Raw genomic sequence first — 17371 nt, forward strand, 5'->3', positions numbered from 1 at the left:
AGTTTATCTTTCTGGCCCGGTTCACCTATCTGACCAGAAATTTTTAACTCTTTGCGCCAGTATGAGCCGGGCTGTGCACTGGGTGAGAGCTGCATGCTCCTCTGAAGATGGGCAGGGGGTTGGGGCTGGCGCAGAGAATCACTGGCTTGGTCTGCAGTACTCTGCTCAGTTCCCACCCCTTGTTGTGGGGTTACAGTTCTCAGTCCCTCTATTCTGTGATGTGTTCTGGCTGTTTCAATATCATGGTCAGTTTGCCCAGTCTTGCTATCTATGCCACTGATCATCTCTGTCATTTTGTCTTTAAGTAACAATAATTCCGACATGCCGCCATCTTCTAACTCTGCAACTTCCTCTCTTTCAAGGAACATCATAATGTGAGTCATCAATGATATGCGGGATTTGTCTTGAATAACTCTTCTCTGTTCGCCTGATATGTCAAGGAAAACACATACGTCTAGTAACTTGTCTTTAGTCAGGGTTTGCAATTCTCCTACTACCTCTTCCTGTAGTTCTTCCAAGGCGGTTGTCATGTTGACAGGACAGGAGGAACCTTTACTGTGCAGGAGTTGACTCTGAATTAGATGGTCCTTACTGTCTCTGATGGTCTCTCAACGGCCTCAGTTGACACGTACTTAACCCCCAACTTCCAGCTCCTCGAACAGCAACACTTTCCTCACTGCAGCCTGCCTGGGTTGTTATGTAGGGATTTAGCTGGCTCGGAATTCAGCGACCAGGATGTGGAAGCCGGACATCTGAGCAGCAATCTCAGCGGAGCCTCCAAAATGTTACACCCCTGAAAAAGGGAAGAAATAATCACGAACGTGACGCAGTTATGTTTCCTCACTGACAAATTTAGTGTAATGATTTTACAAAAATACCACATTTTACAGAACAACAGATCTACAGGAACCAGAGATTTGTAGGGTACAAAGCTTATTCAAGTCACAACAGCATAAACTGTAATTCACTAAAACATATACAAATGTTTCAATATAACTGTCAAACACAAAGTAGCTTTAGCTCAGTAACCCATAACTACATTTATCAACCATGTCAACAAAGTATTCGAAACACATTATACAAATAACCCCAAATATTATATTAACAACGCACATATTCATTCACAATTAGCATAAAATGGCAGCTACTTCAGTACGAAGCTATCGCTGCAACCAAGCAGATTACAGTCACACACGCACCTAATAACTCTCTTCAACTTAACTCTAACTTCCTCAAGATGTTACTAACACATACCTTAAACTCTCTTCACGGGTTAGCAAGTTATTACATTCAAATTAACTCGTTTCATATCAATAACGTACCTGAAAAAAGGGGAGAAATAATCACGAACGTGACGCAGTTATGTTTCCTCACTGACAAATTTAGTGTAATGAGAAAAAGACCGCGATTCCCCCAGGAAGTTGGGTGGAGACCAGAGCAATCGATCTCAGGCTCATAGATTAAGAGCATTTAGTAGATCACAGATGAACACTTTTACCCTTAAATTAGGCACCACAAAATAAAGTAGTCAATATAACATTTACACATTCCTCTTACAATATTAACCCTTTTGACTCTTGACGGATTTTAAACACATTTATGCATTTTATCAATCTCTATGAACTAGTACTGGATGCATTCTCTTTTTAACCTTAGATATTTTAAGATCCTTACATACCATGAACTTACTAATACTTTTTAGTGTATAACAGGCTATGAATATGTCCTTTAACCTGTCACATTACCACATCAAACAAAATAATTCTTAGTTTAGTGTACCAAACTTTAGAAATACAAATACATTTGCCATATTTGCTTGTGGGTGACAGGCGATGTCAATGATGTCTACTGTTGTCTACTGTCCAATGACGTCTACTGTTGTCTACTGTCCAATGATGTCTACTGTTGTCTACTGTCCAATGATGTATACTGTTGTCTACTGTCCAATGATGTCTACTGTTGTCTACTGTCCAATGATGTATACTGTTGTCTACTGTCCAATGATGTCTACTGTTGTCTACTGTCCAATGATGTATACTGTTGTCTACTGTCCAATGATGTCTACTGTTGTCTACTGTCCAATGACGTCTACTGTTGTCTACTGTCCAATGATGTCTACTGTTGTCTACTGTCCAATGATGTATACTGTTGTCTACTGTCCAATGATGTCTACTGTTGTCTACTGTCCAATGATGTATACTGTTGTCTACTGTCCAATGATGTATACTGTTGTCTACTGTCCAATGATGTCTACTGTTGTCTACTGTCCAATGACGTCTACTGTTGTCTACTGTCCAATGATGTCTACTGTTGTCTACTGTCCAATGATGTATACTGTTGTCTACTGTCCAATGATGTCTACTGTTGTCTACTGTCCAATGATGCCTACTGTTGTCTACTGTCCAATGATGTCTACTGTTGTCTACTGTCCAATGATGTCTACTGTTGTCTACTGTCCAATGACTTATACTGTTGTCTACTGTCCAATGATGTCTACTGTTGTCTACTGTCCAATGATGTCTACTGTTGTCTACTGTCCAATGATGTCTACTGTTGTCTACTGTCCAATGATGTCTACTGTTGTCTACTGTCCAATGATGTCTACTGTTGTCTACTGTCCAATGATGTCTACTGTTGTCTACTGTCCAATGATGTCTACTGTTGTCTACTGTCCAATGATGTCTACTGTTGTCTACTGTCCAATGATGTCTACTGTTGTCTACTGTCCAATGATGTCTACGGTTGTCTACTGTCCAATGATGTCTACTGTTGTCTACTGTCCAATGATGTCTACTGTTGTCTACTGTCCAATGATGTCTACTGTTGTCTACTGTCCAATGATGTCTACTGTCCAATGATGTCTACTGTCCAATGATGTCTACTTTCTGGAGAGCTGTTTTATACTCTCTTTAAGCCCTGTGATAAAACAAGCCTTTCAACATTGTGTAGTTTGTGTTTTAATGTTGTATAATAATTTACTTGAATGTCAATGTATTTCTTCGCGGTTCTCTTACAATACTAAAAGCCTTACCTCACCATACCTGTCCACGATATCTATTCAAGTGGTTTACCAACGTGTAAAAAAACAGCATGGTAAGGGATTTAAAGTAGGAGTGTGTCAAGGAGTTCATACCATCACTATGCACATGTGCAACTCTTTTTCGGTAAATCACCAGAGCAACATCGAGCCAAGAAACACTTGTCTCAAACGAGGCATGAGAGAACTAGTATGAAGCAGCCATGCAGCGTTCAACAGAGTGCAGGCTTTATCTCCCCTCAGACAGCTGGCATCAGCACACACATTTTTTACATTTAGCAGACGCTCTTATCCAGAGCGACTCACAGGAGCAATTAGGGTTAAGTGCCTTGTTCAATGGCACATCGGCAGATTTTTCACCTAGTCGGCTTGGGGATTCCAACCAGCGCCCTTTCGGTAACTGGCCCAATGCTCTTAACAGCTAGGCTAACTGCCGCCAAACCACTAAGTGCTGAGATTAGCCACAGAGGCGTTTTAATGCTGCACCAAACACCAGGTGAGCTCTTACACCTCAGGAGGCTGAAGAAATTAGGCTTGGCACCTAAAACCCTCACAAACCTTTACAGATGCACAATTGAGAGCATCCTGCTGGGCTATATCACCACCTGGTACGGCAACTGCACCGCCCACAACCGCAGGGCTCTCCAGAGGGTGGTGCGGTCTGCCAAACGCATTATCGGGGGCAAACTACCCGCACTCCAAGACACAAACAGCACCCGATGTCACAGGAAGGCCAAAAAGATAATCAAGGACATCAACCACCCGAGCCACTGCCTGTTCAACCTGCTATCATACAGAAGGCGAGGTCAGTACAGGTGCATCAAAGCTGGGACCGAGAGAATGAAAAACAGCTTCTATCTCAAGGCCATCAGACTGTTAAATAACCATCACTAGGACAGAGAGGCTGCCTATTGAAATCACTGGCCGCTTTAAGAAATGGAACACTAGTCACTTTAATAATGTTTACTGTCACTTTAATAATGTTTACATATCTTGCACTACTCATCTCATATGTATATACTGCATTCTATTCTATAATATTCTACTGTATCTTAGTTCATGCCGCTCTGTCATTGTCATTGCTTGTCCATATATGTATATTTTCTTAAATTCCATTCCTTACTAGTTTTGTGTGTATTAGGTATATGTTGTGAAATTGTTAGATATTACTTGTTAGATATTTCTGCACTGTCGGAGCTAGAAGCACAAGCATTTCGCTACACCCGCTATAACATCAGCTAAACACGTGTATGTGACAAATAACATTTGATTTGATTTGATTTGACACACAATGGAAAGTAAGTCGTGATTAAGTTCTGAGAATTTACAAATCTAAAGAATCAGGTGTGATTGATACTGTTTATGTTTGAACTACCTTTCATTACTGAACACATTTCAGTCTTAATTAGCCTTTTTTGGTCCATCTGTTATAGCTTTCCATCCCTTCCATATTTCAGTGAGTGAATAGTAGCAGTTTTCACACAAACACAAATGTGGTGACAACCACACAAACATGGGTTACACACCAATCACAGCCAGTGCATTTATGAAATAAGTAACAAGGCCACTGGAATACAGCATTAGCGACTTTATTTAGTTTTTTGTTGTTGTTGTTGTTGCATAGGAAATGCACATCTTGCTTCCAGTAATTGATTCTGCGTGGACATGATGGTTTCACTAATGGGCCAAGAGGGATGATTCTACACCAGCAATAAGAAACAACAGTAGAAAGGGAAACGAAAAAAACAACAATCTCACAAAGCGTTTGAGGAGAATGGTAACAACAACTCACATCATAACAGAAGATACAATGGCAGTCAACCAACAATGGCGCTAGTAACATCCAACAAACAATACGTGCTTAATGGTTCACTGTTCTGTTCCACAAAAGTATAGTAGAGGCACAAGGTTTTAGTCAGTTTCACTTATCTGTTGAATCATAAAACGTTTGATGGTGGTTTATGAGGACCGAATGGAATGGTGGTTTATGAGCACTCGGGGAGGTAGTGATGGGGATGCTGGGATATGAAGTCTTGGTGATGGGGATGTGGGACTCAGACTGCACCAGGAGTTCATTGATCTCCTCCCTCTGTCACTCAGGTTCACTCAAGCTGACCTTCGTCAAGATTGTCTTCATTCTGATTCACTAGTTTGACCATGGTGGAGATTTGAAACTAAATGCTGGGGGAAGTTGCGGTATTCACTAACACACCATATGAACAGGTCTGTCTACAGCAGTTCCACTTCCTAGTTTGATGTAAAAAAGTTACATTCTAGTCTACTAAAGTCCACTTGTAATATAAAAGAAAGTGAGGTCAGATTGAAATAGCCTACTGCTTAATGTTGGTTTCAAAGAGGGCCGCTTCCCACGTTGACCAGCTGACCAGTTTGGAACACAGGGATTTAAGATGTTGGGAAGTCTATCCCTGGGTGAGCCAATTGAGCTAACAGGATTGGGGATTAGCATTGTTTAATTGAGAGTCTCTTAGGTGTGTGTCTTTCTGGACCTTTCTCATCCCCCTTCGCACTGATTCGCTGCTCTTTTGAAGTGCTTCCCTGAGAGCTGGAGCAGGCCTCACAGAAAGCCTACCTTCCGGCCTCCCGGCGGCTCAATGAGGGATTCTGTCCTCAATAGTGCTGAACGGAGCAGAAATGACTGCAGCCATTGATTCCTCCCCCTTAACGAAGAGCCTGCGAGGGAGATTCATGCTGGAGCTGCAGTGCTTCTCATGGTTCTCATCAATGGTACTCCTGTACTTGAGAATAGTAGGGAGTTCTGGACCTCTGCGTTCCCCCCTCCCAGTAGAGAGAGAGAGAGAGCTGAGTCCTGATGGTCAGTCGGTGTAGATTGTCTAAGGAGTGCGGGGGGGGTCTTGGCTAGCTGACTCCACTGAACACCTAGCCTAGTCATCATGGTACCATCACCAGCTAAAGTCAATGAGGTTGATTGGAGGGAGTGCAACAAAAACATTTGGAAAAACATGAGGATGCTTCTCATCGCAACCAAATACAACAGGCCAAATACCCTCCAAAAAACTTGATGACTCAAAAGTCGGATGAGGATGGAGTCAGGATGGTTCAAAAAAATCAAAAGGTAGAAATAAAGAAAACAGAGGTTTAGGGAGATGTGAGAAAGAGAAGGGATGAAATGAGTATAGGCGATGGGAAGAATAAAATAAAAACAAACCTAATTTTTTTGTGTATATATATATTCATAACAGCTTACTAGGCGACTATGGAAGAGCATGCAATTATCTTTACGGTTATTGTACATTAGCTATAATCAGAGGGATCTGACAGACAGCAAAGGCTACTGGTGTTCAGAAATGGAAAGAATTACAAACAATTATTGTATTCAGTAGAGCAATATAATACAGTTCAGTTCACAGGCACTACATTTGATCTTCTTCATATATCATGTAATATGCTGGTTTGTTTTAGATTTTCATATAACTTGTTTGATCCTTAAGCTGGGATCTCGAAACAAAACAATTTATCATAAAAGAAGGCAAAGTAGATACCAAAGATCACCATTAGAAATATACACACACATATACATGGATAATATGTGTATATATACTATATGGATATATATTTAATCAGTGCATAGTTCTCATGCAGATTAAACTGCTAGGCTTTATACGTTGTCAGAAAGCATGATAGTAAATTCAAATTGTCTAGTTTTATTGTTTCTCTTTCCCTCGCCGGCTTGATTTAGTACTTAGCACCATGCAATGGTTTTTCAAGAGGATAAATAAATATCTTTGCAAAGGATTAGTGACACTATTTATTCATTACAGTGGAACGCTAGGGAACAGCTTCAATGTTACCTGCCTTTGCATCAAATGACTTTCTTTTATCGCTTCAATGGAAATGTAATATACTGTACCTCCTCATTGTTTTACAACGAATGTGGTTCTATACACAGGCAACGCTGTGAAGAATGTCTACTTTATTTCAATACTTGAATTGTCCTTTTCTAAATATGATCAACCCCTAAACTAAATTATAAACCGGGTGGTTCGAGCCCTGAATGCTGATTGGCTGAAAGCCATGGTATATCAGACCGTATACCATGGGTATGACAAAACATTTATTTTTACTGCTCTAATTACATTGGTAACCAGTTTATAATAGCAATAAGGCATCTCGGGGGGTTGTGGTATATTGCCAATATACCACGGCTAAGGGCTGTAGCCAGGCACTCCGCGTTGCGTCATGTGTAAGAACAGCCTTTAGCCGTGGTATATTAGCCATATACCACACCTCCTCTGGCATTATTGTTTATTATACCTTATGTATAAAACCATAGGGGAAATGGCAACGATCTGGATTCAATGTCAGCGAGAAAAGAGCTTAGTTGGTATCAAGTCTCTGAACAGAAGCGTCTCAGGGTTCATTGAAGCTCTTCCTATGTCTTGCACGATTGCAACACCGTTAGCGAATGCCATTCGGTCTATGCACCACACCCATTGGAATATTTCACATATTTAGGTCTCTAAATTTATTGAATATTATTTTTTCTTGTTTCTTTATTTGCAGCCTGAAAAATTCTGCCATTTCCATTACATGTCATTGTATTAGGATTCTTCACCCCTGAACCAAAGACTCTACAAATACAGTGGATTGCAGGAAAATCACTATAGCAACAAAATCTGGACAGACAAAAGACAGGAAAGGTCTTTGTTCAACCCTGTTTCCTGATCGAGGGGCAGAATTCCTCAGACGGTGGTCAAAATAGATATCAACGTTTCACTGGGATGGAACTAAGAACCTAACCGACATGATTGGATGGGAAAGGAATGGAGTGGGCCGATGTGAGTGCTCTTCTTGTAGGCCCAGACTAAACAACTCGTCAATATGAATTGTTCGGTATCCCCTCTATTTCTCCAGGACTGCCTAGTGTACACTTCTCCAATGTGACTACAAGGTCTCTACACAGGTTGTTACAGGAGAGCTTCATCAAGAGACTAAGAGATCAAATGGTTAGGATATGGTTAGGATATGGTTACACGAGGAGAAGGAAGAAAAGTAGTACAACTGAAAATGTCAGTAGTGTTCGAGGCCAGGCCCCTGTGGTTTAAGTTGTAAACTCCCAAATGTCTCTTTTAGCACAAATGTGAATTAAAGCTTGCCGATTCAGTTGAACATCAATAGCCTCTGTGGCATAATCTCTGAGGTTCCCAGTTTGAGGGTGCAGAGGTTGACTGCAGATAATTAGTGTACAGGTTATGCACACACCTTCCCATGCAGCTGCTGTCTATAGGCTTTTCATAGCCTTGTTACAAAGTTTCATGAAAGTTGGACAATACATGTTTAACAACTCACCTCTATCTAGGTAAGAGCTGTGTGTTTATTGACGGTGACCGTGTGTTGCTAATGCAATGTAGCACTGCAGGTGAATGTGTCAATGGAAAGTGGTTTGAGAGGACCCACGGTTTCTGAGGACTATTTGGTGATGAAGCGGTGAGAGTGGGACAGGGAAAGAAATATGTGAAAAAGGAAAAGAATCATGTTGCATATCAAGCTGTTTATTTTCCTGCATGGAATGGTGAACACAAAAAAAAAAGATGCCTGGATGCATTTATAATAGGGGCATCCTTTGGCTGTCTATGTCACTGTCGTCTGCCTAAACTCATTTTATGCATTAAAAAACGGTCTCTTTTCTTACCAATTTCCTTAGAATGACCTAAATTTAGCTTCATCAACACTGATGCAACAAATAACCTTCAAAACATACAGCATACTGTCACATCCATTTACAATGGGCTTTTCACCTCAATACCCTATACTTTTTAAGTATGGGAATATGCTATACCATCAAAAGAAGAAAAAGTCCTTAAATAAAAAAGAAATTTAAAAAAAGAAAAGGAAAACGGGAAAGTTTTCAACTTAAATCCAGTTCCCAGAGAACAAACAAACCCCGCTCTGTTACTGTGGCCTTAATACAAACAATCAGAAAATTCACAACACTAGTTTTTTCCTCATTTAATCAATGTTACAAAAGTCCTGCATTATAAAATAGGGCAGCTTTAAAATCAGTGTAATTAATAAACCTATACAACATACATACACCACGTCTCCCACAGTCAGTCCTTTCGGCCCTGCTTGCTCCGTAGCTTCCTTGTCTTTTTTTTAAAGGTATTCCTTTGTCATCATCGACTCTTCTCCCCACTTCTATACTCAGAACTAAATTACGCACAACACACACAACACAAGAACAAAAACACACTGCCCAAACGATTGCTTCTTTTTTTCTGTCTTTAAAAAGGGTGCAATTTTGTCGTATCTTAAACACACACACAGCCAAATCTTGCTGATTAGATGCTAGGCTGTTCATAACGAGGTTTTGTGACAAAAAATGTCCGTGCAATTGTTTTTTCCCTTCGCTTTTAAGCCGTGGAAGCCGTTTTTTTTTTTCAATAATTCTCACTATTGTCATTTATTTCATATTTAGTGCAGATAATTAGGAAAGTAATGCCCAACTCATCGCTAAAGGATAGGCAAGAACAAAGACAAAAACTGTCACACTAAAGGACAAACACAACCCACGAAGTGTTTCTACTAAACCCATCACGAAGGCTTCCCCCCAAAAAAACATACAATTTACTTTTTTAAATGATATACGTAATAGACAGATAAACAGGTAAACAATTAATATACGTAACTTGGAAGTCCGTTGAAATGGAGGATTTTGAAAGTGGAATTTTGTTATTGTTGGACGTTATATTTTTTTGTCTGTCAAATGTGGATTTTGTGATGGAGAGGAAATATGACTTGTTTAAGGCTTGTGACCCCAAAAAAAAAGGAGAACCCTAATATATTTTGCGGTCATCTTGTTAGTGTCCGCAAAATACCCGAGCGAGGCTGACTGGGATTTGCGAGCCCTTTGTTCTCCTGGAGCGGGTCTGCCAAAGGGACCGACCACCAACCACGTAGCCAGTCAAGTGCAACCTAACTTTGGTTGAAAATAAAATAGAAAACATCACAAAAAAAGGACTAAATGACTGTCTACATGAGTGCAAGCAGGTATTGCATATTATTTTCTCATTATTCATTTCTGGGAACAAAAAAAAACAAAAACAGGAAGACTCCAAAGCAAAAAGTAGTTTCCATTTAGAAATTGCAGCAACATCCATAAATATCAATAGACTAATATTCTCAACACAAAAAAGGGTTAAGGGTCGGGGGCTGGGGGGGTTAACTAAACTATCTACAAGATATAAAGCGCCTAGGAGCTCTTTTCCTACTTACTGAAGGACTAAAAAGGGGGGTCATATCGGGGTGAATGACTGGCCTAGTTAAACAGCAGTACAAGACAGAGATAGTGTTTCAGGTCTTCTACACAAACAGCACCTCGATGTTGCATCACAGTGAGCAAAGTACTGTTGTATGGGCCTGAGATGTCTTCAATTTCATCATTCATGTTTCTTATCAGTATAACAACTTAGATTCAGTTTCCTACACAATGGGAGGTGGGGGACGAACAAAAAAAGAAAAAAAACATAAACTCTCCACATTGGAACATTGTGCAACAGCTCAGGACTAGACCATCGCTCAAGGCACATTGATGAGGAACAATTGTTTCGTGCAATTCGAGAACATATGAACGAAATATATACTTTAAGATTGAGTTTTTTTGTTGATAATTTCAAGAGGGAACGAAAGAGAGGAAAAATGATTCAGAAATGATGAGAAGCGAAGAAGAGTCTGAAAGACGTTCAGCTGGTTGATTGTGAAGGACAGCAGTAAAAAAAAAAAGCCTCTCGTACGGCCAAACAAATATAGTCTGTTGGCAAGTGGCTGATGTTGGGATTATAATACTGTGTTTTTATACATGACCTCTAATCTATGTAAAGATTTGTCACTAACACTAGAACATGCAGATAAAAAACTAAAACATTTTTAATACTTTTATTCAGTTTTCATCGACGGTGGATGAGTCGGTCTTAACAGTGTGTGTGATATATATATATATATATATATATATATATATATATATATATATATATATATATATATATATATATATATAGTATGTATAGTATAGGAAACAAAAACAAAACAAAACTTCAATAAAATGGTAAGTTTCATGCGAAGCGACTGAAAAGCTTTGCCGTCTGGTTGCGATCTTGCCTTGATGTAGATATCAACTTTTTGAAACTCAAACGGTCACTGTTTCTCACTCAACTTCAACCCTCTGATTAGACTCCCAGCCCATAAACCAACTGCATGAATAAGTGCTTCTGATTGGACAAGGCTTAGAGAAGGCCTAGCCAATCAACCAGGCAAACCAGAACTTGGATGCCTTTTTTTAGATTATCTTTTCAACCGAAAGTAAATATTTTTTTTTACGATATTTGCTCGTATTGTATGTTCCTGATTTTGCCTCTTGAGAAATTTCAACCGCTACTTTTTTCTTTAAAATCATGTGCTTTCTTAAAATAAGTTAATCACTTAGCTTTAAAAAAAAAAAAATGAATAGCAGTCTAGATTCAAAGCTGCAAGAAATTCTTTCAAATTGATTGTTTAAAATTACAATATTTCTAAAAGGGATTACATTTTTTTACATTCTACAATACTAACACATTTACAAGATGAACGAACAAACAAATAAAAGACAACAAAAGCTAAACACAAACCCTTATTTTCTCACAAGGCCATCGTTCTAGTTAACTTTTTTTTGTACCCCGATATTTTTTAGGTGTGAATGGACTAGGAAGAAAAATATATATATAATTTTCAACAATTTCAAAGACATATCCTACAAAGATATTTAATTATCCAACCGCTATCCAACGAAATTGCACTGTCCTCAATTCAATATTCCACTGTTCACCATAGTCATAGATGTCTCCAGTCAGTTTGTAGAATTAAAGACATTCTACCCGCCATTTTGCATTGTATAGCATCGTACAGACTGTTAGTTTGAACTGAAATTACCTCTATACAAAAATGTAACATGAACAAGCCTCCCAGTCAGAAGTTATTTTCTCACAAGCCTCTCGTTGAAATACTTCTCTTCTCATTGCAGCCTTAAACCAGTTTCAATATGTCACCTGATTGACCATAATTAAACATGAATACCCCATCCCCTCTCTTGTCCCCTATGAGTTCATAGTGTGGTGGTTCGTTGTTCTCCTCTGCATGGGCTTTCAGTTGCACTGATGTCCCTGGAAAAGCCCTGTGGCCGGGTGAAGACCTTCAGACCTTTAACCTCTTGGCATGGCTGTGGAGGGAGTGTCCCTCCTCAGGGTGGGTGCGGGGTAGGGTTGGGGTGGGGTGGGGTGGGGGGTGGAGAGATGGTGGGGGTGGGCAGCCCACAGAGAGGTATTAACTGGTTGGTATCTGACCCAGCTAAAACCTCTACATCCGTGAGCCACTGAACCAAAAACAACCAGAGAGGGAAACAGAGACAAAAGGGGAGAAAAGAAACAAGAGCTTTGATCTTCCTCTCGTTTCAGGACGTGTGACAACACCAGAGCTATATACACATTTGTTTCGTATACATACACGTACACGGGACGCTTAGGTCTCTGTGCATTCCTTGGTTGCCGGACCTTCTCCACAGGTCGGCTACGGCAACGAAAGGTTGAGGGAAGCTCTTTGATTTAGTCACGTGATGATTCCCCCCTCTGCGGCAAAGTGGGGGCGACGAGAAGAAATACAATTTAAAAAACACAACGTTCTTTTCCAGGAGACAAACGCTAGCTCTCTCTCGGAGCTCCAGCTAGCACTTCCAATAGACAGTTGGGGGGGGGACTGGTACTATATATGAATATAGGCATATAAACCATATGAAGGAGGGATATATATGGGCTGTATAGATATATAGTACGTGTGTGTAAGCAGTCAATAGCTCTGCTCTTGTTTTCGGGGGATGGGATAGGGGGGGTGGTCTGTTGTAGCCATGCTGATGCTCAAGTCTCTCAGGCGCTGGGGCTGGGGGGGTGGGAGACAGTGACAGATTTGAGGGGTTGGGCTTCTCTCTGTCAAACAGGTGAGCACATTTGCGGGGATTGGGGTTTCAGGTCGGGTCGCACTCAGGGGAGAAAGTAGGGGGTCCAGCGATCTGTCCAGCGGGCGACGAGGGGTTCTGGAGTCCTTAGCCCAGGTACCACTGCAGAACAGAGAGAAGGATGGAAGGAGAGAAGAATACAGTTGAGATGAAGTTAATTTAAGCAGACAATAGGTCCTATCGTTACGACTGAGTCTGATACGTCAGCCTGTGCAGTTCCATTTTCTCAAGTAGTTGCTCTACCTTTCCATTTCTTTTTATTTATTTCTCTCTCACTCCCGCTCTACTTTGTACCTAGCTGCTAGGGGTGTTCCTATACACTTTAGCCAGCCGGTCACTGTGTGCCTTCTGTTCTGAACAACTTCAGCCATGCTTTACTGTGTCTAAGCTCTGAACAAAGTGAGGGGGAGAGAGAAAGGGAGAGAGAGAGAGAGAGAGAGAGAGAGAGAGAGAGAGAGAGAGAGAGCAGAGAGAGAGAGCGAGAGAGAGAGAGAGAGAGAGAGAGAGAGCGAAAGAGAGAACAGCAGAGGGGAGGAGGGGTGGTTCAGTAAAGTGCCTGGTGGGCAAGGTTAGCTGGCTGGCCCTCTGTAATCCTTCAGTGAAATGGCCTTATTGATTGCTCCACTCCATTGTTCACGTTTCCAGCGATTGAGCAAGAGCCCCGACACCTCCTTCTCTTACCTCCGTTTCTCTCTCCCTCCCTCCCATCTCAACATCCCTCCCCCAAGTTCAAGTTCATCCCCGTGTTACGTCATGTCTGGTTGCCCAGGACAACCAGACAGCCGTCGACGTGACTACCATTGGGAAGACCCATGGCTGCCTTCCTGTGTATCCCTCTCTCTCTCTCTCTCTCTCTCTCTCTCTCCCCCCTCTTTGTCCCTCTCTCCATTCAATTCAATTCAATTTCAATTTAAGGGCTTTATTGGCATGGGAAATGTATGTTAACATTGGCAAAGCAAGTGAAGTAGATAGTAAACAAAAGTGAAATAAACAATACAAATGAACAGTAAACATTACACTCACAAAAGTTCCAAAAGAATAAAGACATTTTAAATGCCATATTATGTATATATACAGTATTGCAAAGTACAAATGGGAAAATAAACATAAATATGGTGTTTGTTCTTCATTGGTTGCCCTTTTCTTGTGGCAACAGGTCACAAATCTTGCTGCTGTGATGGCACACTGTGGTTTTTCACCCAGTAGATAAGGCAGTTTATCAAAATTGGGTTTGTTTCCAAATTCTTTGTGGGTCTGTGTAATCTGAGGGAAATATGTGTCTCTAACATGGTCATTGATTTGGCAGGTTAGGAAGTGCAGCTCAGTTTCCACCTCATTTTGTGGGCAGTGTGCACATAGCCTGTCTTCTCTTGAGAGCCAGGTCTGCCTACGGCGGCCTTTCTCTCTCTCCCTCTCTTTCTCCCTCTCTCTCTCTCTTTATCTCTCCCTCTTTCTTTCTCTATTTTCTCCTTCTCCCCTGGCCCACTCTGTTCTCTCTTGTCACTGTTCTGTGAAGTTGGAGCAGCCAGCCGCTGCCGCAGACATGCACACAGCGCTATAGATTCAGCGGGAGCTCACACACCCCTCTTACGACACACACACACACACACACACACAATGAAAACACACACACATGCACTCTGAAACAAATGCACACATGGAAACAAACTTTGTCTCTACCCCTGGTTTCAATGCACGAAAGCAAAAATAAAATGCAGGAAATAAATAACCGACTGCTGTCTCTCGGTTCTGCTCCACTTACACATATACTTAAAATGCTAAAAACTTCAACTGTGGGTGTGTGTGTGACTGAACTGTGGGTGTGTGTGTGACTGAACTGTGGGTGTGTGTGTGACTGTACTGTGTGTTGTGGATGTGCTCCTGCAGGTTGCTAGCCGGTCTGTCTCCTGCCTGCCCAGTTTTAGCTCCTGACTGGTTGAAATTCTACTGCCGGCACGCTGCTGCTCGGCGGCAAGGAAGACTTGAAGGTTAGTTTTTAATCAATACAAGTTGCTGACGCTAGGTCTCCCTCCCTCCCTCTCTCTCTCTCTCTCTCTCTCTCTCTCTCTCTCTCTCTCTCTCTCTCTCTCTCTCTCTCTCTCTCTCTCTCTCTCTCTCTCTCTCTCTCTCTCTCTCTCTCTCTCTCTCTCTCTCTCTCTCTCTCTCTCTCTCTCTCTCTCTCTCTCTCTCTCTCTCTCTCCCCATCCCCCCATCTTTGTCTACTGCCTCGTGGTGCTCTTTTCATCCACCCCACTCCACTCCAGCTCTCCCTACTCCTTTTTCTTCTCATCCATCCATCTATCCCTCCCTCCCTCCATCCCCCATCTTCCCCTGTCCCAAGAAGACTGAGAAGAGGGGCTCTTGCAGACCAAATAGTGTATGTGTGTGTGTGTGTGGGGGGGGGGGGGATTTGTGTTACCACACAGTGGGCTGGTGCCGGTGCTGACCGCTGTGATTTAGACTGCAGATACTGCATCAGGGCAGAGGACAGAGAGAGAGAGAGAGAGAGAGAGAGAGAGAGAGAGAGAGAGAGAGAGAGAGAGAGAGAGAGAGAGAGAGAGAGAGAGAGAGAGAGAGAGAGAGAGAGAGAGAGAGAGCTGGGGGAGAGAAAGACAGAGAAAGCGATAGGGTAGTGAGAGAGAGATGGAGATAGAGAGAAAGTAGAAAGTAAGAAAGAACGAATGTCCACACAATCACACACAGTAAGTAGCATAGGGACACGTTCACTTGATTAGCAGTGTGTGTTGTGAATAGAACCAGCAGACAGACGGCTGTTATTGAGGACACATGTTGCTCTGCTCTGCTGGGCTGGGGCTGGAGCTAGGCTGGGGCTGGGGCTGGGGCTGGGGCTGGGGCTAGGGCTGGGGCTGGGGGCTAGGGCTGGGGCTGGGGCTGGGGCTGGGGCTGGGGCTAGGGGCTGGGGCTAGGGCTAGGGCTGGGGCTGGGGCTGGAGCTAGGTTGGGGCCGGGGCTGGGGCTAGGGCTGGGGCTAGGGCTGAGGCTGGGGCTGGGGCTGGGGCTGGGGCTGGGGCTAGGGCTAGGGCTAGGGCTGGGGCTGGGGCTGGGGCTGGGGCTGGGGATGGGGATGGGGCTAGGGGCTGGGGGCTGGGGGCTGGGGCTGGGGCTGGGGCTAGGGCTGAGGCTGAGGCTGGGGCTGGGGCTGGGGCTGGGGCTGGGGCTAGGGCTGGGGCTGGGGCTGGGGTTGGGGCTGGGGCTAGGGCTGGGGCTAGGGCTGGGGCTGAGGCTGGGGCTGGGGCTGGGGCTAGGGCTGAGGCTGAGGCTGGGGCTGGGGCTGGGGCTGGGGCTAGGCTGGGGCTGGGGCTGGGGCTGGGGCTAGGCTGGGGCTGAGGCTGGGGCTGGGGCTGAGGCTGGGGCTGGAGCTAGGCTGGGGCTGGGGCTGGGACTGGGGGCTAGGCTGAGGCTGGGGCTGGGGGCTGGGGCTAGGCTGGGGCTGGGGCTGGGGGCTAGGCTGAGGCTGGGGCTGGGGCTGGGGCTAGGCTGGGGCTGGGGCTGGGGGCTAGGCTGAGGCTGGGGCTGGGGCTGGAGCTAGGCTGGGGGCTGGGGCTGGGGGGCTAGGCTGAGGCTGGGGCTGGGGCTGGGGCTGGGGCTAGGCTGGGGCTGGGGGCTAGGCTGGGGCTGGGGCTGGGGCTGGGGCTAGGCTGGGGCTGGGGCTGGGGCTGGGGCTAGGCTGGGGCTGAGGCTGGGGCTGGGGCTGGACTGGGGCTGGGGCTGGACTGGGGCTGGGGCTCCACTATAACACCAACCATTACACTGTGGTGTGTTCTAGTGCCCACAGGAATGCCCACCAGATGTGCATCCGGGATGAGCAACACCATGTGTTGTGGGGCTGGAGCAGGCACAGGGAGGGTGGGGCGGGACATGGCCATTTGTGACCCCTGTGTGCCACCAGTGACCACACACACATGAGCAAACACACACATAGGAACAGTGGGGGATGGGGGCCAAGAAAAGCAACATTGTTTTCATTCATTCTGACAGAACAGAAACTGGCGAGGAGCTCCACCGCATGCATTACAAAGACCATACTTCAGTCATCCTCTATTTCTCCCCCTCTGGGGGAGATGGAGAGAGAGCGGGAGAGAAAGAAATGGAGAGAGAGAGAAATAAATAGATATACACTGAGTATACAAATCATTATGAACACCTGCTCTTTCCATGACATAGACTGACCAGGTGAATCCAGGTGAAAGCTATGATCCCTGATTGATGTCACTTATCAAATCCACTTCAATCAGTGTAGATGAAGGGGAGGAGACAGGTTAAAGAAGGATTTTTAAGCCTTGAGACATCGATTGT

The 17371-nt window shown here is 43.7% G+C and overlaps 1 protein-coding gene across 6 annotated transcripts in view; it reads right to left on the bottom strand.

Annotated features, from left to right (window-relative positions):
- Positions 1 to 8547: 8547 nt before the first annotated feature.
- The window catches only part of LOC121576440 (nuclear factor 1 A-type), a 250098-nt gene continuing 241274 nt past the window's right edge, over positions 8548 to 17371 (bottom strand). For all 6 annotated transcript variants that reach the window (XM_041889580.2, XM_041889579.2, XM_041889583.2 and 3 more), the window contains one exon: positions 8548 to 13157. In XM_041889580.2, the coding sequence (XP_041745514.2) occupies positions 13143 to 13157 (15 nt within the window). In that variant the 3' untranslated portion in view covers positions 8548 to 13142. The remainder of the gene's footprint in view (positions 13158 to 17371) is intronic.

This window comes from Coregonus clupeaformis, chromosome 11, assembly GCF_020615455.1.
Source record: "Coregonus clupeaformis isolate EN_2021a chromosome 11, ASM2061545v1, whole genome shotgun sequence".
In the NCBI taxonomy this organism is placed as follows: Eukaryota; Metazoa; Chordata; class Actinopteri; order Salmoniformes; family Salmonidae; genus Coregonus; species Coregonus clupeaformis.